This window comes from Lepidochelys kempii, chromosome 3 (assembly GCF_965140265.1).
Source record: "Lepidochelys kempii isolate rLepKem1 chromosome 3, rLepKem1.hap2, whole genome shotgun sequence".
NCBI classification, from domain to species: domain Eukaryota; kingdom Metazoa; phylum Chordata; order Testudines; family Cheloniidae; genus Lepidochelys; species Lepidochelys kempii.
In genome coordinates, this window is record NC_133258.1 from 11,944,819 (window position 1) to 11,969,883 (window position 25,065).

Consider the following 25,065-nt stretch of genomic DNA (forward strand, 5'->3'; position numbering starts at 1 on the left):
GGGTGTTTTAAGCCTCCAGATTCTGAACAGAGCCCAGTCTTGGGTTCCCTAAGCACATTTGGAGTGCAGAGTTCTCTGTCTAATGCTCCCTCCTGAGAGCTGTGACCGGACAGCTTGGCTGTCCAGCCTCTGGAACCAGTGCTGGCTCCTGTGACTCCCCCTGTAACTTAAACACACCCTCTCCCAGAATCCCACTGAAGATGCAAGCCTTCTGGGACTCTCAGGAGGCACATGGTAGTTGTGGCATATCATGCACACAGACACTTTGCACAGAGCTCTACAACTTCTGCTGCTCTTTACAAAGAAATACACAGGTCCATACAAAAATAATAAACCCTATCTGCATTTCCCCTTACTGCAGCTCACCGTTCCCTTGGGGGTACTTGGGGGACCATCTGTATTCAGGAAGGCAGGGTCCAGCCCTCCCACCCCAGCCTCATCTGGTTTCTGCAGCAGCTTCCTTCACCATAAGCTAGTGAAAATGGCAAAAGAGAGAACAAAGAGAGCAACTTGTGTCCTGTATTACCTAATGGTCTCCTGTCAGGTGACTTCCTGGTCAGCATCAGCAGGTGACCACAGGACAGATCATGGGTTGGAGAAAGAAGTGTTATCATCCCTGTTTTAGAGATGGGAAACAGAGGCACAAAGAGATTAAGTGACTTGTCCATGGTCATACAGGGAAAAAATGGCACAGCAAGAAATTGAACTCGGAACTACCAAGTCTCAATCCAATGCCGTAACCACACATTTACATACTTTGTCTTTTACGTTTGCCTTTCTTTAGTGTAAAGCAGGTTAGTAAAGGCTGATACAGTGTATCAAAGTGGGTCATTTATGAAAGAGGATGCTGAGATCCAGGAAAAGTCATGGGTTTTCAGATAAGATTTGATGGAGATCCCTTACAGTGGATGCAGAGAAACTGTTCCGGATAGTGGCCATGGTACAGGATTTATTACCCACTGAGGAGACACTATGAGGAAGGAAATCTTGTTATTTAGGCACATAGAGAATGCACCAGAGAACAGGCCTCAGTTACCATAGTGATGGTAGTGGTAAAAGAACTAAAGCTGGTCAGCAAACTTTTGTTTTGTTTTTCCCTCTGTCAAAAATTTCTATAAGAGCAAAAAACAAAACTTCTTTGAAATTTTTCAGATTGTGGTAATAAAACTATAACCTGATTTTTTTAAAATGTTTTTGACAATCAACACCCAAAAAAGATTCATATGAAAACCTAACATTGTTTTGGTTTTCAGAGAAAAATGTTCAGTTTTGGCATTTTTCGATGGAAGAAAAGGATGAGAGGAAGGATGGTCCAATGGTTAGGGCACTAGGATTTAGGGTTCACGTCTCTGCTCTGCCACAGACTGCCCGTGTGACCTGAGCAAGTCACTTAGTCTTTCTGTTCTTCAGTTCCCCGCCTGTTAAATGGAGATAAAATCATTTCTATACCTCACAGGGTTGTCACAGTAAAGTTTATGAGGCTGTCATGTACTATGGTAATGGGGCCCTGTAAATACCTAAGGTAGATAAAACCCCAAAAGACATTCCCATTTCAACAAAAAAGCCATTTTCTGTCAAAAAATAACTTTTTTCATATAAAATTTTTGAGCAGTTCTAATAAGAACCTAGATAGCCAGGAAGAAATAAGATTAGATTAGATACAGGAGATGGGCAAGTCAATGGAAGAACTTTAAGCTAGGGGAAGGGTTTTTATATTGAATAAACTGAGTTACAGTAGGTTTCTGAGTACTCTAGGCTGTATTTCAATTTCCAACCATGAGTCAGCAATGAATCAGAGAATTAAATGACAGAAGGAGTCAGCTGACAATTAAAAGGAGGAATTTCTTAATTAGTTAAGATGAGAGAAAATGAAAGCCTAGCTGCCTAGCTCAGTATTTCAGCAGATTAATGGCTGAGATGATGGCTAATGCAGGCCATGTTTCTCATCTGACTTTCTGTAGTCCACTTATCAAACTTCTTAGAAATGTATATGTTCACACACTAAAGGAAGTGGGTTTATGTAGCTCATTGGGTATTCTTTGCTAGTTTTGCCATGACAAGATTATTGATACGCTGGAGGGGAGGGATAGGATACAGAAGGACCTAGACAAATTGGAGGATTGGGCCAAAAGAAATCTGATGAGGTTCAATAAGGATAAGTGCAGGGTCCTGCACTTAGGACGGAAGAATCCAATGCACCGGTACAGACTAGGGACCAAATTGCTAGGCAGCAGTTCTGCGGAAAAGGACCTAGGGGTGACAGTGGACGATAAGCTGGATATGAGTCAGCAGTGTGCCCTTGTTGCCAAGAAGGCCAATGGCATTTTGGGATGTATAAGTAGGGGCATAGCGAGCAGATCGAGGGACGTGATCGTTCCCCTCTATTCGACATTGGTGAGGCCTCATCTGGAGTACTGTGTCCAGTTTTGGGCCCCACACTACAAGAAGGATGTGGATAAATTGGAGAGAGTCCAGCGAAGGGCAACAAAAATGATTAGGGGTCTGGAACACATGAGTTATGAGGAGAGGCTGAGGGAGCTGGGATTGTTTAGCCTGCAGAAGAGAAGAATGAGGGGGGATTTGATAGCTGCTTTCAACTACCTGAAAGGGGGTTCCAAAGAGGATGGCTCTAAACTGTTCTCAATGGTAGCAAATGACAGAACGAGGAGTAATGGTCTCAAGTTGCAGTGGGGGAGGTTTAGATTGGATATTAGGAAAAACTTTTTCACTAAGAGGGTGGTGAAACACTGGAATGTGTTACCTAGGGAGGTGGTGGAATCTCCTTCCTTAGAGGTTTTTAAGGTCAGGCTTGACAAAGCCCTGGCTGGGATGATTTAACTGGGAATTGGTCCTGCTTCGAGCAGGGGGTTGGACTAGATGACCTTCTGGGGTCCCTTCCAACCCTGATATTCTATGATCTCTTTCAGGACTTCCATGAACATAGCCTTTCTCATAGCTTAAACAGGATGTCACTTAACTTTTGTGGGGTTACAGGATTTGGGTCGAGGATGAAGTGGACTGGAGTCCTGGTGGAAACATTGTCATCAGTTCCTCCTCCTATGATGCTCACCAAGCTGAGGTAGTCACACTTGAAGAAATAAATGGTCAGAGCATAAGATTCCAGGAACGTCTCCTCCACAGGCATATTGGTAAGAAATCTGTTATATATAACCTGCCTCCCCTTTATCCTTCTCCACATTCTTACTACTCATGGCGTGAGAGCCTTTGCTTCTGCAGCCCTGACATCTGGCCCAGACTTTCTATATGGCTTTGCCTTAACTGCCCATTATAGATCTCCCTGTGAACCTACGTTCCCGACCCCCACTCCCTTCTTCATGCATCTTCATTTCTTTCTCTATATGCTGCTTCATGCTTGCATTATGTAGCAGGTGGGAAGTTCAAAATTGCTCAGCGTGGGGAGTTTTACTATTAACTTCAGTGGGAGCAGAATTAGGCCAATAATGACTGTTTTTGAAAATCCCAGGTTCTTTGGGTGTATGTGTAATAGAGATGGTTGAAATAAAAATAGAAAAAAACCTGTGGTTTTAAGGGGAAAATGTGTTGATTTCTTTTATTTGAAATGACAGGAAATTTGGACCACCACTCTAGTTAGTTTAAAAACAGGGTGAACATTTCACAAAAACTTCATTTAAAAAAAAAATTGAAATTAAATTTCAAACCTTGAAAAATTTAGATCAGTTCTAGAATGTTTACAAAAGACACGTATATGTTATATATACACATATGTAAAATGTGTATCTACCTTCAGAGAGAAATGTATTGTTCATAGTTTACTTATATGTCATTTTATTATAACATACAACCTAGTCATATTATGAATTCTATAAAGCATTTTATAGTATATTTGTGTAGATGCTATTTAAAATCAAAATCATAAGGATCTCAAGATTTGGCACACTGATAATAAAGTCAATGGGACTCCTCCTAGTAGTAAGTTTTATGCCTGGCAATAAGTATTTGCAAATCTGGGCCCTTGGTTTATACTTAGTCCTTAGTCCTCAGGCTAACTTCCATTCAAGACAATAACAAATGAAATGGATCAGAACTATTTGTGAATGTTTCCAGGGAAACCTGCAGCATTATATCTACATCCATCTTCATCCTGAGCATTGCAGCAATATCTAAGTATTGTTTGGTAATAAGGGGTTAGTGTCAGAAGTAAGAAAGAATGAATAACTAAATAAATATAGTGGCATAGATAGATAGTTAGGAAATTCTTTCTCTGTGTGATACCAAGGCATTCTGAGGGCTTGTCTACACTACCGCGCAGGGTTGATCTAAGATACGCAACTTCAGCTACGTGAATAGCATAGCTGAAGTTGACATACTTAGATCTACTCACCGCGGTGTCTTCACTGCGGTAAGTCGACAGCTGGCACTCTCCCGTCAACTCCCCTTGCGCTTCTTGTTCCGGTGGAGTACTGGAGTCAACGGGAGAGAGCTCAGCGGTCGATTTATCGCATCTATACTAGATGCGATAAATCGACCCCTGCTGCCCGCCGATCCGGTGGGTAATGTAGACAAGCCCTGAGTGACTTATGCTTGACTTGGAGCCATTCACCACCTTGGTTCAGCAGAGCTTGGATTTACTGTTTGCCCAACGAAAGACTCATGTCTTTTGTCTCACTTTTCAGGAAGGGATGGGTGTGAGGAGCATGGGGTGGTTGGATGAGGGTAGATTTTTTGTGATAAGATGGTGTTTAGATAGCTATGATTTATCTTAGTAGGTGGCCAGATCTTTTTATTATAATGCTTATTATTTGGGCATTTTAAGATTTCTTCAGCCACATAAGTGCTTTCAAAAGAAACATAAATAAATAAATACTGGTTTCAGAGTAACAGCCGTGTTAGTCTGTATTCGCAAAAAGAAATGGAGTACTTGTGGCACCTTAGAGACTAACCAATTATCAACTAATCATGCTCAAATAAATTGGTTAGTCTCTAAGGTGCCACAAGTACTCCATTTCTTTTTAAATAAATACTGAGACTTTCATCTCTAGTTTGCCATCCGTTCATCGGTGATCAAAAGTCTCTGACATCAGGTTAGCTTTTTCCTGTCTAGTGTTTGGTGGATCTCAGTTAGTTTCATAGGGAGGCCAACCCATGCACAATTCTGAAGATTGATCTTCTATATACTTCTACGTCAGTATCAGGATATCCCTTGGAAATGGCCCATTCCCTGGTAGCAACAACCACTGCCCCCTGACAAATATTTTGCCAGTGGGGGCCTCCTCCGAGTTTTATACTTCCATAATTTGACACCAACTTTCCAATGAATGTGCACTAAATACGGTCAGTGATAGCACCTCTGGTGCCACACAAAAATCTTCATCCAGTTTAGAATTACAGAGTATCGAAGGGAGGATGAAGAAAAAGGATAATGAACCATGGAACTCATTTGTAGTTAACCCTTGCAGGGCCAAACTTCACTTTTGCCTGGATAGAATAAAAGACCCCATTGTTTCAATGCATTGCCACATGTTTCATTTATGGTGAACCTCCGCTTGTGGGCTTGATGCTGCAATCCTTACAGTAGGAGAAGTGACACTGAAGCCACTTCAGGTGGCTGTCTCTACAGAAGTAGGTGGGAGTTTTGTCATTGACTTTCATCCTTTGAGTTCTGCTGCAGTAAGCAATTAAGGTTCCATGAAACCATCATTGAAATTGCTAATTATAAGTCAAATGAAGTTTGCTTGCGTAAGAAGATTGAGCAGGTCTTCTGCACTGGGGGGAATATCACCCAACAGAAACAAAGACTATACTCTATTTAAACCTTGTATTAAGGATTCGAGTGGAAATTAAGCATTGTTTAGGGCCTTATGTGGACCTTTTCTATTGGTGTGAATTTCCTCCTTAGAAAGACTGTTCTTAGAGCATTGTATTGTACATGCAATCTCAGTACAAGGTTTTTATAGTAAATTGTTTTTTAACATCATCACCAGGCTGATCACTATGTAAATTCATAGCCCCAGGAAAGAGATCAGTTCCTTAGTGCACATACTAAGGTATGATGTCTCCAGCTGATATAATTCAAGAAAACAGAGTTGGAATCTGTCCATCAGTTTGGCATGTGGTGGTCCCAGTGAACAGGTTTAGCACTCGCCTTTACTGGGAACAAAAGGATGTTGGTAAAATACACTCTCATCCCAAATAGGGGCAAGCCGGCAGCCGGTTTTCTTTGTTGGTCCTTGCAGAGAGCCCCTGAGGAAAATCAAACCTGAAAGGCAGTGCAATTTCTGAGAGGAAGCCACACATCAATTGTCAGACGAGACATCCCGAAAGGGTTGGTTACTGAAACATCCTAGACATTCATCCTGTTTTCCCTCCTTGAAATGCCACAGGGTGTTCCCATAGCCTAGAGGATGGCAGACGTGTACCGTTGGCTGCTGAGGTTGGGCTCCTAACACGCAACATACAGATTAAGTCCGACAAGGCTTGCTCTGGGAGGCTTCTGGTGGGACGCTTCAGAAATACCAGTGGAATGGAATTTGAAGGTAGTTGAAACTCACCCATTCAGTCCCATTCATATCGGTCCATCGCAAATATCCTGTCCAGTCCAGATCAGGATGCGTTCAGGAGAAGGGGTTGTAACTTCTTTTATGGGTTGTACAATGTAGAGCACATAATGAGTGCTCAGCAAATAAGAAACATTAACAGTAAAAAATAAGTTTAAAACATTCAGATTTTAATAGCACTTGTTCTTGTTTTGCAAACACATGCCTGGTTTTGGTATTATATTAATTTTCTTATTGACAAAGGGGGTCATACAAGCCAATCTGCCTGTAATCACCCTTTCATCTCACTTCATTTACCACATTGTAGGTGACCTTTGGCTCTCAAACATTGAAATTCTGAACTTTGGATCATCACAGCTTCCTGCTATTGCCTTCAGTAACGTATCTTTGGGATCTGCAATTATCTCTTCCAGCATTCACCATAGCTGTGGGGGTGGCATTCAAGCAGTGACAAGCAGTGGAATCTCATTGCGTGACAATGTGGTGTTCAATACGGTTGGCCCTGGCATTGACTTGGAAGGCCAAACCCATTCTCTCATCAGGAACCTTATCATTCTCAGCAAGCAGCCAGAGGGGTTACCAAACTGGGTTGCTGGCATCAAAGTGAACAAAACAGATGGCTCTTACCTGCTTGGCAATGTTGTGGCAGGTTCAGAGCGTATAGCTTTCCACATCAGAGGTCAAGAATGCCTCCTAGCTGGAGAGTATTGTGCTGAAAATGTGGCTCATTCAAGCCTTCATGGTGTTCATTTATACAGAGGAGATGGGTTTCAAAGCTGCACCAAAATCACTGGTTTTCTGTCCTACAAGAATTACGACTATGGTGTCATGTTCCAGCTCGAAAGCAATGTAGTGATGGACAATATGATGCTAGTAGACAATGCTGTGGGTGTTCTGCCAGTGGTGTACAGCCCATCTGATAAGCAGCATCGTTTGGGAAAAAAATACATAGAATTTAGAAACTCTGTGATTATTGCAACAAGCTCAACTTTTGACTGCATTAAAGACAGGATCATGCCCCTTTCAGCTAACTCGACTTTCAGGGATCGAGCTCCATATTACCCTCAGAGAGGTCGCATTGGGATTCTGTGGCCTTCATTTACCTCTGAAGCAAGCCAGTGGCCTGATAATCCATGGCACAAAATAAGAAATGATGCAGCAGTATCAGGAATCATGAAGCTACAAGGTTGGTCTTCCTTTTACATTAACCCCAGTGTCCCAGTGAAAACCCATCTCGGGTAATTACATTCTGCCTACTTAAAATCCACCCTCCCAGGCAATCTGAAATGGTTAAAATGAGCGAAATCCTGACCCCATTGAAATCAATAGCAAAACTCCTATTGACTTCAGTGCAGCCAGGATATCACCTGGTATTCTGCAATTCCTGGTCAAACTGTTGTGCAGTGTTGCCATATGCTATTTAAAATCTTCCACATTCCGCCCCAACGAAATCTGCATTTCAGTGCTGGGTGAAATGATTTCTCAATTTGATCCATCTGTCTGATATATTGATATCTATGTCTAGATAAGGATGTAGCCCAGGAAAGCTTATGCTCAAATTAATTTGTTAGTCTCTAAGGTGCCACAAGTACCCTGTTCTTTTTGTAGATAAGGATGCCAAGTCAGTGAAGGGTTTTACAAAATTAATTTACTATGTTCAGAGTTTGCAGTGCTTTGTGATCCTTTTTAATGAAAGCTGATAAATAAATGTAGGCCCATTGCTGTTATAATAAATAATAATAATAATAATAACAAATGACTTTAGAGGAAGGCTGTAAAACCCTTGTTATAGACTATTACGCCCTTTCTTTCTTTGAGTTCTTGGTTTAAATGCAATGGACATGCCAAATGATATTTTATTATTTGCATTACTGTAGCAGCTGGATATGTTTCAGATCTGTCCAGCTTTGGTGCTTATGTCACCCCCATTATCATAGTATTTGAGCCTTTCACAATCTTTAACCTGACAACACCCCTGTGAGGGAGGGATTAATAGGAACTGTTATCCTCATTTAGAAGTGGGGAAATGAGGCACAGAGAGACTAATTGGCTTGCCCAAGGTCACACAGAAAGTCTGTGATAGTGGAGGGACTTGAACGTAGGTCTTTCCAGTTGCATGTTAACCACAGGACCAGACTTTCTTCCAGGTCAGGGTTGAAATGTTTTATTGGAGTTGGTAGGGGTGACTACCTTCCCGTCTTCATTAATCCTGGCTCTGATTTAGTCTTTCACTTTCATGGGCATTAAAACTCACTTAAAAAGAAGAGAGAAACCACATTTTTGTAATACATTTTTGTAAATACATTTTTTAAATGCACTTCTTGTTTTTAATCAGAATAGCCCTTTACACATTCAAGATACTCTACAGACATGAGTTAAGTAATACGCCTGACCACTCCATGTGGTAGGCAAGTTCAAAAGAGAGTGGGATACTGACTGAGTACAGAGAGATGAAGTTACTTGCTTCAGTTCACACATCAGGTCCATGGCAGAGCCACGGCCGGGCTGTGTGTATATTAGAAAAGTTGCCCCAGTGCAACTAAATCAATTTAAAGTGGGTCTAGTGACACCAGCGCAAACCTCTCATGTAGACACTCTTAAGCTTGGTTAAACTGTGGTTCTGTTGATTTAGTTTACGCAAGATTTAAACTTATTTACATAAGGAGTTGCACTGATGTAAGTACACTGATTTTAAACTGGTTTACTTACTCCAGAGCAACATTTCTAATATAGACAAGGCCTTACGATGCATGCCTCAGATTCCCATCCGTGAAGAAAATTCACCCAGCCTCTCCCAGTGAGATGTGTTTTTATCTTTTTCAGAAGTCACCTTTACTGGTTTTATGAAGAGTTGCTATAGTGACGACAGAGATGTCTGCATCATGTCAAATCCTGACAGTGTGGGCATAATGTACCCAATCACAGCAGAGAGGACAAGGATGTCACATATCCATGAGCAGAATAAGTTCTACTTTCATACATTGGAAACAAGGTAGTGTGCTTTGTTCTTAATAAGTAGTCCCGTCTCTCCAGGTTTATTGTGAATATGCAGTACTAATTACATGACTCATCATATCTTTATCTATCTATACCTCACTACAAAATCTACACTTTCTATTACTGGTTACATCTATCTTCAAAGAGATTCATTCTTTCATTAGGAGTGATGGGATGAGAATTTAAGCTAAAGATGGGCCTAACCCAAAACCTAGATTCAGTACCTCCAGACTTAGGGGATGTAGGGTTTTCAGAATCTGAACTCAGGTGCAGCTCTAAGTGTTATAAAATAACCTAATTTCTACAGTGGGTTGAAATCAAAATTTTGGATACAACTATTATTTTTTTTTCGTCTATCTGTCCTTCTGCTCTTTATACAGTTTCTGTCTGGGACTAGACATGGAAGAGCCTGGACCTTTCACATGGTTGTTTTTCCCTATTGAAATTTGAAGACGTAGAGTTTGGATTGTTCATTAGATGTTTCTCCAAATGAAGTCTTCTGGAGTTCTCCTATTGCTCGCATCTCTGTAACAATAGTAGCTTCAGGTAGTCAGTGTCTTTATTTTCTGTCTACATAGCTGACTCCACAACCCCAGGCCTCAGGACATGTCAGGAGCTCCAGCAAAAAGCCCTGAGGTGGCTAAAGTGTCCTTTTTGTATGGGAAAATGAGTTTGATTTTTGCCTGTGAGATCACATCCGCAGTGCTGAGTTAAACCAGGCAAACTGTGAGATGTCAGATGTGTGCCAGTCTAACTCATGCCCAGAGAGCATATCTGCTGAGCATAGTAACAGAGAGATCAGGAAGAAGGAGCACTTCTCTGTAACGTTAGGTTTCAGCAGTTCAAACGTGCAGAGTCCGTGGGAAACGTGGGCTGGTTTATTTATTTGTACAGCTGGCTACCGGAGTACACAGGCATTGTCACGAAAGCTTTGCTGCAACACTGAAGCCCAACGTGAACCCCAAGTGCCAGTCAAAACCAATCAGAGGTGTTCCACGCTGCTCCAGTCCAGAGCCCCTCAAGCGGGCTGCCAGTGCTATTTTTTTTTTTTTTTGCTTGCTCTGGGCATTAGTTTGTGTGTGGATTTCTGTGACCTGTCCAGCTCGTCAGTTCCCATTATATGTAACTATTGAATCCAGTCCACAGTAGAACGCCGTTTGTGACTGGCTGCACACACAATGCATTGCAAAAGCGGATGGTTATCAAACATGGGTCGATGGACATACAGAGTACAAAGGTTTCAGAGTAACAGCCGTGTTAATCTGTATTCGCAAAAAAGAAAAGGAGGACTTGTGGCACCTTAGAGACTAACCAATTTATTTGAGCATAAGCTTTCGTGAGCTACAGTATGTACTTTCCACATGCTTTCCACAGTATGCATCCGATGAAGTGAGCTGTAGCTCATGAAAGCTTATGCTCAAATAAATTGGTTAGTCTCTAAGGTGCCACAAAAAGAAAAGGAGGACTTGTGGCACCTTAGAGACTAACCAATTTATTTGAGCATGAGTTTTCGTGAGCTACAGCTCACTTCATCGGATGCATACTGTGGAAACTGCCGCCTTTTCTTTTTACAGAGTACAAAGTGATTTCTGAGCATCATGCTAAACCTGTGGGTAAGGTTCAGACTTTTATTGTTGCTCCTGGATCACCTGCAAACATTTATTAAACCGACGCTTTTAAAAGCTGTGGGTCAATTTGTGGCCCATTCTATGGCCTCATTGAGCTGCTTCTGCCTTGCAAAAGAGCCATAAAGCTACCCTTGAGTAGGAGGCAGGACAGGGCATGGCGAGAGCACGTTGCGCTGTGGTGATCATCAGCCAGAATAAACGCCCATTGGTGGCAGTAACAAGCTGGAATGATGTCTGTGCTAAGATATGCCAGGGCTGAACCAGCCCCAGGGATCTTCGTTCCCCATCTCTCTTGCGCTGTGCAGAGTGGAGCTTTGATCCAACTGTTTCTCTGCCCTATTAAGACTCCGATCAGTTCTCCCTGTTCAAAACACCAATCAATGGGCTTTGCGTAAGGGAGTGCCACAGAAATCAAGAAATCAGACAGATTGCAGAGCATTGTTTCCTTCTGCTCTTCCATCTGTCCGCATCCATCTGTTGTCTCTTGTCTTATACTAAGATTATAAGCCTCTTGGGGCAGGGACCGTCTTTTTGTTTTGTGTTTGTACAGCAGCTAGCACAATGAAATCCATGACTAGGGCTCCTGGGCACAATAGTAACACAAATAATAAATATCAATAATAGAGAAGAGCGGTATTAGAATCCATGACACTCTGCACTCCGCCATTTATAATGGGAAGGGAGTGGCTACTCAGAGTTCCAGACCTAGTGATCAGTTTCCTGCCTTTCCTGCTGTATGTCCCTGCAGTAAGTACTCCAAAAGATGCTATCTAGTGGCACACACACCAGCTACCAGGATTTCCCTGGCTCCTTCTTGAGCCATTATCCTTCGTAAGATTTCCTCCCAACAACAGGTGCACTCGAAGCTTGGCCCACGCTCTCCTGAAACTCAGCCCAAGTTTGCTGGGATTCATTTCATAAGGACATCCAAAACCAGCTTGGGCTTACTTTCAGTTTTTGTTAGTCTCTCCAAACTCTAGTTTGGAGCCATTACCATAGAATTCTGTCACCTTTATGTATGTATGTATATAAGCATGGTTTAATTCAGTTCTGAAGAGCTGAACCTACAGGTAAAAAGACCTGGGCATTTCTTGGTCTGTAGCTAGAACTGCGTGGCATAGCCATTTTCATCCTGCTATGAATGATACAGGAGTTACAAGCCTGTGGATACTGATGAGTGGCTCCTGAGGCACTATGGTTCTCCGCAGTGTTGAACTGTTTGATGAAGCAAAATCAGAATATCCCTGAGATTTATGAGGATGCTTGGATCTGGATACAAATGTTGTTGCTAGTCTTTATCTCCAATCAACTGAGCCAAACCCCTGAGGAGCTATTGCCCCTCCCACAGAGAGGTGAATGGGAATGAACTGTATCCTAGAGGGCAGAAGCAGGCTTCTGAGTCTGATCACTGCCAGCATTTGGGAGGTTGGGATCCAGATCTCATTTTTGTGGATTGTCTCATCCCTGATGAAAACAAACTTTGCTGCAGAATTTCATGATGACAGAGCAAGTCAGACCTGCTCGATGTCATCAGATTTCACCAGTTATTCCTTATTTCCCTTTTCCCCCTTTTTTAACAAGCAGATTAATTCACATGAATGTCGTGGTAATTTGTGTATGTAAAAAAATGCATTTTCCAGCGATGAAAATAACTTCAGAAGGCCAGTACAATGTGATTTCTCTTGCTGTCTTCCCAACAATAATACTCCTTCTCCTCTCCATCAGCAGCAATGGATCCAAGGACTTTTCATATCTTGAGATGAGATGTGAAGGCTCAAGAAAGGCTCTCTTCAAGGATCTGGATGGAAGTGCCCTGGACCTACAGCCACCCGTGTCAGTTTTCCCAAAGTCTGAGTTTGAATGGACAGAGTCCTGTTTGCATGCTGGTAAGCAGCACATGAAGATTGTGCAGTATCTGAAAACACTTGCTAAACCTTGGGTAGTGCATTGACTAAGCAGTCTTGGGAGATATACCGGTGGGTTGTCATCCTCTGGGATCCTGAACACCTTGTGGGCTTAGATTCCACAGCACTTTTCATTAAAGGAGGCTGCTTTATATATTGATCAAAGGAAGGGCTTGGGGGTCTGACCCTCTGCGGGGTGAGGCACTTGCCCTTCTGTGCTTTAACTGATCTCTCTGTACAACAAGGGTGATTATATTTACCCATCTGCAAAGTACTTTGGGATCCTTGAATGAGAGTGCAAAATAATAATAATAATTGTCCCAGTGAGGATTTTTATTCATTTCCTGCTGAGGAGAGTATCTGGCTGAAAATCCAGGCCAGCAGTTTAGAGAGCACTTTCTCTTGTTTAAAAAGACCCATCTTGCTCAGTAACCACGTTCTGAAAGTTCACACAGCAAGGCTCCATTCTCATCCTGATTAAAACTCTGCTCTGTGATTCCAAATAAACTCTTTAATTACAATGAGCATTTCCCGAGCCTGCTGCTGACGGCAGCCATTTTGCAGAAAAGTCGCATCATTTGTGACTCCGGCAGTATGGGAGGCTCGTGCGAGGGACTGTAATTAATCCCATTTTCTGTCCTGCTCTAAAACTGATTAAACACAAGAAGAACTTTAATCTTTAAACAAAATGTCTAATGTGTACCCGGTAAAGGCTTTCCTCTAAGGATCCCTCCCTCACTGGCTGCTTAGAAGGCTGATTAATACATTGTCTAGGCATAAACATGCTCTTCTCCCACACCACTTTCTCTGCCCTGGTTATGAATCACAAGCCAATGCTAATCTCTCAGTAGACACTGCTGCATCATTTGCCATTTAGCACCAGCTTATTAAAGCATGCGTGCGCACATAGTTCCCATAGTTTTAAGAGTTGTACCATTTTTAAAGACACTCAGGCACATAGTAGTTATAAATGCCAGGAGACCCCACTGCACTAATGGTGCAACCTGCCCTCCACGGGGTTTGTCTCCTTATGTAATGAAGTTGACAACATATGGTAAATGCTGCCTGCCTCCCAGGCGTGAACAGAATTGTGGTGTTTTCTTCTCATCGTCCAAATGTGAGTGGCATTTTTTTCCCTTCCCAATTCCAGTCCTAATTCCTGAGTCTTTCTCTTTCAAAACTGCACTTCCCTTTGTCTTCAGGCTGACATTTGGAAAGGCACAGGTTCATCTGGAGGTGAATTCATAGTTCTCTGTAACACAGAATACTTTGGACAGTGTAATGGAGGCTTCCACATGAGACAGTTACGGTCAAATCCAGACCTTGGTCATGGCCACAAAACTCCCATTGGGCCAAATGCTACCTCAGTTATACTAGTATAAGGATGGATTGATTCCACTGAAGTAAATGGGGTTATTCCAGATTTATGCTTGTGTAACCAAGAATAGAATTTGGCTCTTGGAATTCTATCTCTCTTGATTCCAGATTGCAGAGCTCAGCAGTTAACACTGTTCAGTTAATCACCACCCCCTGTGCCTCCTACTAATATTCGCCTGTTACTTAAATAACACCCAGTTATTCTGCTCACCTCCAGTGGCTTTCAGCCCATACTGCTCCCCTATAGCTTTTAACCCTGTTTACAGCTCAAAGCACAAACCAGAGGAGCTAGCATCATCAGGTAATACGCAGAATCCCTCCCACTCTCAGCTTAGGGATATGTGCTTTTCCAAATGCTGTGTGGCACACACCTTTGCTAGCCCTCTGCATCCTCTGAATTTCTCCTTCAGCCATAATTTTTCAGAACCTTCCAATTTGAGGTGTCCAGTTTGAAGATGTTTGCCCCAGCCTCTGCCTGTCACACGCTGAGGTGCAGGTGGTACAACCTAGTGGTCAGAGCTGGAGTCTGGAGTAGTGGTCGGAACAGAATCAGACGGCAGAACTGGAGACAAGCCAGTGGTCAGACTAGGAGTCAGGAGTTCAAAGGCAGGCAGGCTATAGGGTTGGAGCAGAGCTGGCAAGGGGTGGAGCAAGGACTGGACAGGAAGCAGGGCTGGTGCATCTGCAGGCCTGGAGTGCATGGAGCAGCCACAGTGGTGCTGTTACTGCAGGGCTTAAATGATGGGCTGTTGGCTCTTCTGACCAATCAGGGAGCACAGTCACTTAGTGAGTGCAAAGCTCATTGGGTTACTAGGCAACTGAGACCGGAGGCAGCTTTGTTCCTGACGTGCCCCAAAGATCCTACTCACCGTAAAAGGAAAGCTAAAGTCAAAATACCCTTCCTTTACCCTTCAAGGTCAGGAGACCCAATGAATGCAACCCAGATATTCCCCCCGCCCCTCCTGCAATAGCCCTATAGGCTCCAAGTGGGTGGGTTCTCTTTATCAGACGTACAATTGAACGGCTCAAAGGGAGGTTAATGCTATTTCTTATTTAATCCATTCAGTAACTTCAAATATTTGAAATGCAGGGCATGGCATGGATCTCATTGTTTACTTGTGCTGTCCACCCCATTTGTTGCATCCACTCAGATTATAAGATCTTTGGGATGGGGACCATCTCTTTGTTCTGTGTTTCTGCAGCACCTAGCCCAACGGGGCCCTGATCCATGGCGAGGCTCTAGGCGCTGCCTTAATAGAAACAATAAATAAGAGTATCATTGGCTAATAATGTACAAATACTACACAGACATTAACCAAAACCTTCAACTTACATAGCACCATTTGACACATAGGAAGAAGGAACTGTGGTCCAACAGCTAGGGCACTAGCCTGGGATTCATAAGACCTATATTCAGTTCCCTGCTCTGTGACAGACGTCTTGCGATTGTACAACAGGCACGATGTAGTTTGTGTATCTAATTATTGTGTCAGGTTTCAGAGGAGCAGCCGTGTTAGTCTGTATTCGCAAAAAGAAAAGGAGGACTTGTGGCACCTTAGAGACTAACCAATTTATTTGAGCATAGGCTTTTGTGAGCTACAGCTCGCTTCATCGGATGCATACTGTTAGCTGGGTGGAGAATTGAGACCGTGAAGGAAATTTCCTTCATTTCCTTCACGGTCGCAATTCTCCACCCAGCTAACAGTATGAATTCAATGAAGTGAGCTGTAGCTCACGAAAGCTTATGCTCAAGTAAATTGGTTAGTCTCTAAGGTGCCACAAGTCCTCCTTTTCTAATTATTGTGTGTGTCCAAAGTGCCATCTATCCATGGTAGTTATACAACTTCCATTACCAACGTATCTAGGCACCTCCCAACCTTTAAACCATTTGTCTTCACAACACCCCAGTAAGGTAGGGAAATGCTGTTAGCTCCCTTTTACAGATGTGACACCGAGGCCCAGAGAGACTAAGTGACTTGCCTGTGGTCACTCAGGAAGTCTGTGGCAGAGCAGGGAATTGAATGTGGGTTTCCCGAGTCCCAGGCTAATACCCTGTCTACTGGACCATCCTTCTAGCTTCTATTTCTTCTTGTTATTTGAAGACACACTCTGGGCCTTTTTGAACTTGAAATAAAATAGACTGATGAAAGTAGTATGAACACACACTTGCTGGCTGTGAGAGCAACCTGACACAAAGATGAATGACAGAACAAATACCAGTGGTGAGCAGGGTATGCTGTCTGCCTGGCTTCAAAATTGTTCTTGGCTTTATGTTCTTGGCTAGCTCTTGAGAAACTTTTTTTTTTTAAACTTTCTTCATTCTCCTCCTAGGAATGACAGTGAGATGGTGTTATAGACGGAGAAATGAGGGGGTGGGGTGGGGAACAGAGAAAGGAAATGGTTGTCAGAAAATTTGTCTGCCAATATCTGTGCTTGCAGAGGTCTTTTTCTCTTTCTCTTTAGCTAGAGGGGAAAATACCATTCTCTTTTCCCAAGCAATTATAGGCCCAAAAGATTGAAACTTACTCTACGGCTCTTTAATCTCAACAGATATTTATGGTTAAACATTAGACTTGGAGCATTCCAGATGTCAGGGTATGAAAGCATAAAGGCTCAGTGGAGTCCCAGAAAATATTAGAATCTTCGGGATATGTGCCTTTGAGTGTTCTCATCTGAGCAGTGAAGGAGACCGCCCTCGGTGTGCTTTTGTGCATCCGAAAGGGAGCTCTTACTGTTCCTTATTTCTGCCCTTTAGCATGGCTCCAAATTCAGCACGCAGAGTAATCCGCCACCATGTCATTAAATTATTATTATTTATTATTCAGAGTATCCAGAATGCCTTCCATGCTGGGTTTGTAAAGAGATGCTTAAAAATCCATATGGCTGCATGGGAGCAATTTCTTTGCATATTCCGAGTAGTTTAACTGTTTCAGCTCCTGATCCTACAAACATAGATGTAACTTTACTCACCTAAGTAGCTCCCTCACATGTGTATAAGTATTTGCTGGATCAGGACCTTAAGGGCTTCAGCTATTCTTTACCTTTTTCTTCTCATCATTAATAAACCCCATCAATTTCTTCAGAAAAATTACACTTGTTTTCTACATTGCAATAATGAAACCTTGCACAACCTCAAAGATTCTCCACACATTTTACAAACTTTGATTCATGTTGGATTTATAGTACCCCTGTGGGGTAGTTATGTATTCTTACACCCATTGTACAGAATGAGGCACAGAAGCTGTGATTTGCCCAAGGTCATGCATTGAATTCCTGCATAAATACCAGGAGTCCTGACAGCCAATCCCCTAGTTTAAAAGCTATAGAGCCCTGCACAGACTAATTCAAAAGTAAGCTTGTATTAGTTAGAGCCGGTCAAAAAGTGTGTTTTTATTTTATGTTTAGTTTTTGTTTTTGTTTCCCATCAAAAATGTTTGTAGGGCTTTTTTGAGTTTTCATTCAAAACCTAAAATCATCAAAAAATAATAATGCAGAAAATGGAAATTTTGCAAAAATTTCCATGACGTTAAAAAAGTCATGTTTTGTTGAAGAAAATCTTCAATTAAAAGATTTTGACTCACTGTAGAATGAACCACTTGATGTTAGGATAGAGATAGCACATAGCTTGAGTTACTTGCAATGAAAATTAATAAAAGTGTTAAATAAATAAATAAGGAACAAGCAAACTACAAACTGAATGAGACCCAAACTATGTTTGAGATTCAGAAAAGTTCAGGAAACATGTTCGTTTGATTTTTATTTTTTCACATGGCTCTGTGATTCCCAGGACCGGAAACAGAAATTCCTGCATATTCCAAGAAAGGCTTCTACTTCGGTATTTTTGACTTGGACAAAATTAAAACTGCTTGAATTATTGAAATAATAAACCTGCTCTCAAAAAATGGCTGGTACATTGTCCGTACGAAAGAGGTGTGGCTAAACATCTGAATGCCTGCATGCTAAAAGCAGGCCCCAATCCTTCAAACTCTTATATATGTGTGAAATAATACTTTCCATTGAACCTCTTGCAAGATTGGGGTCCAAAATTTCTGAATGTAGGGGGCGTTTTCCCAAGGCTACTTTGGGTGTTAGCGTTCTTTAAAATGAACTAAAATGCAAACTTCAGATCCAGGCCATGTCTACACAGTGAGTTATTGTGTGGCAAGCCAGGTGTGAATCTACAGCACACCACAGGTTTCAGAGTAACAGTCGTGTTAGTCTGTATTCGCAAAAAGAAAAGGAGTACTTGTGGCACCTTAGAGACGAACCAGTTTATTTGAGCATAAGCTTTCGTGAGCTACAGCTCACGAAAGCTTATGCTCAAATAAATTGGTTCGTCTCTAAGGTGCCACAAGTACTCCTTTTCTTTTTACAGCACACCAGGTTGCTGCAGAATAACCTCCCACATGGACACTATATTCCATAATTTTCAGGATGCGGTACAGTCTCGACCTGGGACGTTACTGCTCAACAAGCAGGTGTGCTGCAGATTCACACCTTGGCTTGCCACCCAGTAACTTGCCATGTAGACAAGCCTCTTAGATTTTAAACAGTCCAACGTTCATGGGTATTTGGAGCCAGGATTTTGATTCAAAGTGGGCTGCTAGTCCAGTTTCTGAAAACATACGGCTACCCAAAATCTAAGACCAAACCAAAAAAATTGGGGGCGGGGGGCATTTCTATATTTAAATAAACATCTAATGAGGGCAGTATTTTTATTAAACAAATCAACATTTCTCTGCAGTGCATGCTACCCAGACATTGTAGCATTGTGTTAATGCATGAGAACCTGACAGAGAAATTGACTTTTATAAACAAAAGTGAAACTACCCAGTCTGTTTTCATTCTCCAGTCTGAGAGAAATGTAAAATATTAGCATAATTGTCAAACGTCGGTTAATTTCTTTTTAATCTTTCAGTGTTAGTAATCAGATTTGTTGTTTGTGCCACAGGTGAAGATATTTTGTGTTTGAAAAACATTATTTTTAATCTGACAGTGTCTCTTTTAGTATATTCCAAATATACAAAACAAATACTGGCTATGCATTATCATATACTGCAGCTGTATTAAATTTGAGAAAAATCATCTGTTTGCTGGATTTGCAAGGACTGAAAAAGCTACAATATCAGCCCCAAATTTTGAGTATTTTCTACTAACACAGTTTTGTTTCACAGACAGAAACTTCTTTTTGTTTTAACAAATGACACATGGAAGATGTGGCTTTTCAGTGCTGAAAATAGCAGTGGAGAGAATTAAAGGGAAATTGTAAAGTTACTTAAAAAAATACTTACCTGCTGTGATCAGAAAGGTTGCCATGGTTTTCTGTAATTGTCATGAACATATGATTTCTGACAGAACCCTGGTTGAGATCCTAACAGAACTCATGTTAAGAACAAGCTTTGAAGATGACTGATAGCTAGTACGCTTTGTTCTCTAGTGAGGACAAGGTTTAAATATCTGTGTCCTGCTATTGTGAGCTAAGGGAGATGAATTGCTTTTGCTTGTCTAACAACAGCCCTGGTGGATCATGGAACCTGGGGACTAAAGTCAGGAGTCTCTACTGCTTGAGCCATAGGACCAGCTCCATTAAGATGGGACAATAATCCTTGTTAGGTGGCCCAGCCATTAAATGGGGACAGAGGCCTACAGTGTCAGCATGGGTCTGCATGCTAAGGGGAGGCTACAACTAGAAGGGAAGAGTTCTGCCTATGTATCATACTCCTTTCTCTTCTCTTCCTGCTCCCCTCCCAACAGATGCTAATTCATGGGGTTTCTGCTTATGTTGGCAAAACTTTTGTCACTCGGGGGAGGTGAAAAAAATATGCCCCTGAGTGATGCACAGTGGTATGTCGGCGGAAAACGTTCTCCTGCCAACCTAGCTATCGCCCCTCATTGAGCTGGTTTTATTATGTCAAGGGAAGAGCTCTTCCCATTGGCATAATGCGGCTACACAAGTGCTTTTACAGCAGCACAGCTGTATCAGGACGCTTGTAATTGTAGACAGGGCCAAAGTATATTATGTCAACAATATTACCTTTATCAACCAAACTTGTAAAAAAATTATCAAAGAAGATATCAAGTTAGTTTGAAAAAGTCTGTTTTCCATAAACCCATGTTGATTGGTGTTAGTTACATTACCGTCCTCTCGTTCATTATTAATTGAGTCCCGTGTCAGCTGCTCCGTTAACTTGCCCAGGATCAATGTCAGGTTGACAGGCCTAGGACTACTTGAGTCATCACCTTTTACTCTTTTTAAAAGTTGTCACACATTAGCTTTCTTCCAGTCTTCTGGAATTTCCCCAGTATTCTGGTGATGGGGTTCTCTCTACATAAGATAGAGAGACATAGCTACAGGGATAATTAGTTAGTTTGTAAAGATTCTCTCCCCAATCCCACATACTCAGGATATGACTACACTGCAAAAAACAAACAAAAAAACAAAAAACCCAACCAAACGAAAAACCATGGCTGCAAACCTTAGAGCCTGGATCAATTGACTCAGGCTCATGGGGCTTGTTCCTACCTGGCCTGACAAGACGTATGGGTCTCAGAGCCTGGGCTCCAACCTGAGCAAGAATGTCTACATGGCTGTTTAAAGTGGTGTGTGGGGGTGAGGAGGTTTTGCAGCAGGTGGGAAGCAGGATGGAGGGAGACTCCTAATCTGGAAACTTCCCCCTCACCCCTTTGAGTAGCTCCCCTTACCTGTCCTCAAACCCTCTTACAAACAGCCATGTCTTTATTATTGCAAGTGTTGTCTTATTATTATTTCAATCACAGCAGTACCTAGAGACTCCAACCCAGATCAGGGCTCCTTTACTAGGCACTGTGCAGACACATGGCAGTCTCATCCCCAGAAAGTTTACAATCTCAATAGACAAGACAAAGAGTGGGAGGAGAAGCAGAGGCAGGGAGGTGAAATGACTTGGCCACACTCACATGGCAGGTCAGTGGCAGAGCCAAGAATAGACCTCAGCAATCCTGACTCCCTATCCACTAGGCCATGCTGCCTCTCAAGCATTTGTGGGAGCTGCACACAGACATCAAAGAGAAACTAGATCCTTATGTTCCTGCAATTATAATACAAATGTGACCTGTATCTCAAAGCATAATTGTATTAATTTCCCTAGATCTTTGAGGCATATCCACAATCCATCCAAACTGCTGACTATTAGTTTGCAGAGCTTTATAAGGGAAACAGTGCACTTTGCAACAATTAATTTTGCAGAGGAAGCAGCCGGTTTAAAGACGCCTGCAGCAGTCTCTAAAATATGTGTTGTTTTTCAAGGCCACCAGACACACAGTGTTGGCTAGGTTGGCTAATAAACAAAACAACAATGCAAAACCCCAGCCTCATGGGGCTTGCAGGAACAGGGGATGAGAAGTCAAATGAATAATGTTTACCTGCTAGGGGTGGGTGAAGATTGTAATTGTTTAGCCTCTGGCAGATCCCTGCAAGGGTTAAAAATGACAAAGATATTAGTTCGTGACTAAGATTGTTGGTTTGGAGCTCTCGGCAATACACAGACTGTTATTTACCGGACTTGGTCGATTTACTTCTTAATGCAATAATGACCTGTGAAATGAAACGTGAGCTAGACAATTGTTCCTTATTGTTTCCAGTAAAACATCCTTTCATACCCCATTAAACCACCATTAATTCCATATGAAAGAGAAGCAGGCATAAACACCAACACACTCTCTCTCACTCTCTTTCTCTGTGGACCTGATCCAGAGCCCATTGACATCAATGAGAGTTTTTCTGTCGAATTCCGTGGGCTTTGGTTCACCGCCTGTTAGCCAGATTCCCAAGTAAAGAGCACCCACAATAGGATATAAGTTTTCAAAAGAGCTCTGCATCCAGCAGGATCCCACTGTGAGAGCTTGTCTACACGGTGACATTCAGGAAAATTAAAATTAACTAAAGGAGTCACTTTGATGTTGATTAGTTAAACCGCTTTAAACTCTTGTGTGAACACCTTCATTTAGAATTAAAGTGCCCTTAATTTGGTATAGTTTAGCTCACTTTCAAAGTGAATTAAACTCGGGTCTGGTCTACACTACAGACCTATATCGGTATAACTACATCACTTAGGGGTGTGAAAAATCCAGTTATATTGACCTAATCCCTCTCTTTCGCCCTTCCTGCCCCCCACGTGTAGACAGTGCTAAACCAATGGGAGAGCTTCTCCCACCAGCATAGCTTCCACCTCTCGGTGAGGTGGATTAACTTTGCTGACAGGAGAGCTCTCTCCCATTGGCTTACATTAAAGTGCTAAAGCGGTGCAGTGTTTTAAATGTAGACTTGCCCTAAACCGAATTCAGGCCACTTTAATTCCAAATAACAGCTCCCCACAGGGATTTAATATGGTTTAACTAATCCACTTCAATTCCACATAATCTTTAGAGTTGTTTGGAAGAAGGGAATTTTTGTCCCATGGAAAATTTTGCTGAGAATGAAAGCAAATCACTTTTGTCAACATTTTCCAGAGAAATTTTTGTTTTCATTAAAAAGGAAAAAAGAAAAAGTAAAAAAGAAAAAAACTCAAAAGCTTATGGCCAAAAATGTTTTGGTTTTGAGTTTTTTGAGGAAAAGCTGAAATTTTCCACTGAAAGCAGACCCTGTGAAAATGTAAATTTTAGTCAAAACTCCAATTTTCTGTTGAAAAAATAGTTTTGATAGGATATTTTCAATCAGCCCTAATCATCTTGGTTAATTCAGAAATGTTTCAGGTCAGATCCTGATCTCAGTTATACCTGTGTCTATCCGGAACGAATCCAGTAAAGTCAATAGAGCTACTCTGGATTTACACTGCTGAAACTGATATCAGAATTTGGTCCAAAATCCATAAGAAGTTGTAACCCAACAGCTAACGTCTCCTGAGATAGGACATGTGGTGGATTGATTTTTTAATCAACCCATTGATAGCGGCATTTCACATGCAAGAAAATAACTGGAAAACAAAAATAAGAGGACATATTTTTGTTGTCACAACTCTTTGAGGGAACATGGAGGAGGGAAATGCCAGTTAGCAACAAATCATGGCCTAATATTTATTTAAAAAATTAGTTTGTAAAAGTAGAAAGAACTAAAGTCCCTTGTGGCTAGCTGCCCTGGGGCTCTCACATGTGGAGGGCCAATTTCCAAGTAATTAAAATGCATGGAGGCCTACCAGCCTGGCATATGTTTGAAACAGAAAAAAGGGGGGTGAGCAGTGACAAGCGCCTTCCTTTACTTTGGGGGCCATTCGTACATTGCATCAGCCATGTTAATTGAAGGCAAGGCTATGAAAGTTACATCACTTGAGCTTAGCTCATGTCCTTTCAGTTGTGCTGGTAATGTTTTTATGATGAAGTAATGGCTTTTCATTTGTGTGATTGGTTTGCACACCCAGGCTTTTATTATTATAATTTCACTGAATATCAAACTCAGCAAGACTATGTCATATGTTTATTAATTTAGCTTAATTGGATGCAATTGATCTTTGGCTGCTGTCTGCATTTTGTTGCCTAGTTCACCAGTTTGAGGCCTGGTATTGCAAGCTGTCTCTACATACATTGATTTCCATAAGAGTAATCTGAATAGAGGATTTGTAGGGTCAGGCCTTTGCTTTCTTTCTCCATGACACTTAAGATATCAGAGGATCTGCTTGCTGGAAATGACTGATAGAGCAATGCTGGGCTTTTTCCTTCTTCCTGAAATAGTAACATTTGAAAGACACGTTATTAGGCACGCAGTTGTATGCTCAGCAGTGTGTCCATGTGAAAGAATATGGGGACCCCCACATGGGGACCCCACATATGCATGGACTCCACATATCATCAGACTCTCTGCAGGTTGGGGGAAGATGGCCCACCACCAGGCTGCTGCTCCAAGGGCCGGATTTAGGGCAGGAGAGCCAACTGACCACCTAGGTTGGGGGGCGCCAGGATCAGGGTGCTGTTTTTGTTGTTAGGGAGAAAAGGGAAAATAGGATGTTTGAAGTAAAACCTTTCAGGTATTCTGTATATGGATTCATTTTTCACTAACCTCCTAGAATGTTCTGGACCTTTGTAGAATCTCATGGAACCTTCCAGACTTTTTGAGAACTACATTTTCCTTGAACCTCCTAAAATGTTGTCAGCCATGCCCTCGCTGTGCTTCAGTTTGCCAGGGTGAAGGCGAGAAAAGTGACCTTTTGAGCTGAAGGACTAGGGTTAACGTTCTAAGGCTGGTGCCTACTGTAACACTGTTTAATACTGGTCCACCCAAGGTTGGTGCACAGTTCAATTTCTTGACGTTAGTACATTTCAGTTATTCTTAAAATTAAATAGTTTCTATAAGCTTAGAGGAACAATTTTTTTTTTTTGTATTTGCTTGTATATGGCACGGATAAATACAGATTTACAGATCCTAGCGTGCAAATTTATCATCTTATATGACGGGTAAATCATGCATGCACATAGTGCATCAAAGTCATGAAATAGGCTACAAATGCAATAAAAATACAATATTTGAAAGTTTAACAAATGGAGAGGGAGTCCTAAAGACGCTTCTCACCTGGGGCACTATTTGGTCTAGGGCCAGACCTGGCTGCTCCCGCTGTGAAGGTGGACAGCCAGGGGTAAGAAGTGAATAGAGCCGTG

At 42.0% G+C, this 25,065-nt stretch overlaps 1 protein-coding gene across 27 annotated transcripts in view; it reads left to right on the top strand.

The window, feature by feature from the left end:
- Positions 1-25,065, top strand: part of PKHD1 (PKHD1 ciliary IPT domain containing fibrocystin/polyductin) — a 467,199-nt gene that overhangs the window by 289,076 nt on the left and 153,058 nt on the right. For 25 of the 27 annotated variants that reach the window (XR_012157892.1, XR_012157891.1, XR_012157890.1 and 22 more), the window contains 5 exons: positions 2,995-3,149; positions 6,363-6,515; positions 6,844-7,722; positions 9,360-9,528; positions 12,887-13,047. Coding sequence is in view for 20 of the 27 variants with exons in the window: in XM_073335719.1 (XP_073191820.1) it covers positions 2,995-3,149; positions 6,363-6,515; positions 6,844-7,722; positions 9,360-9,528; positions 12,887-13,047 (1,517 nt within the window). In the remaining 7 variants the exon portion in view is untranslated. The remainder of the gene's footprint in view (positions 1-2,994; positions 3,150-6,362; positions 6,516-6,843; positions 7,723-9,359; positions 9,529-12,886; positions 13,048-25,065) is intronic. The other 2 variants (XM_073335707.1, XM_073335714.1) reach the window with 2 other exon arrangements.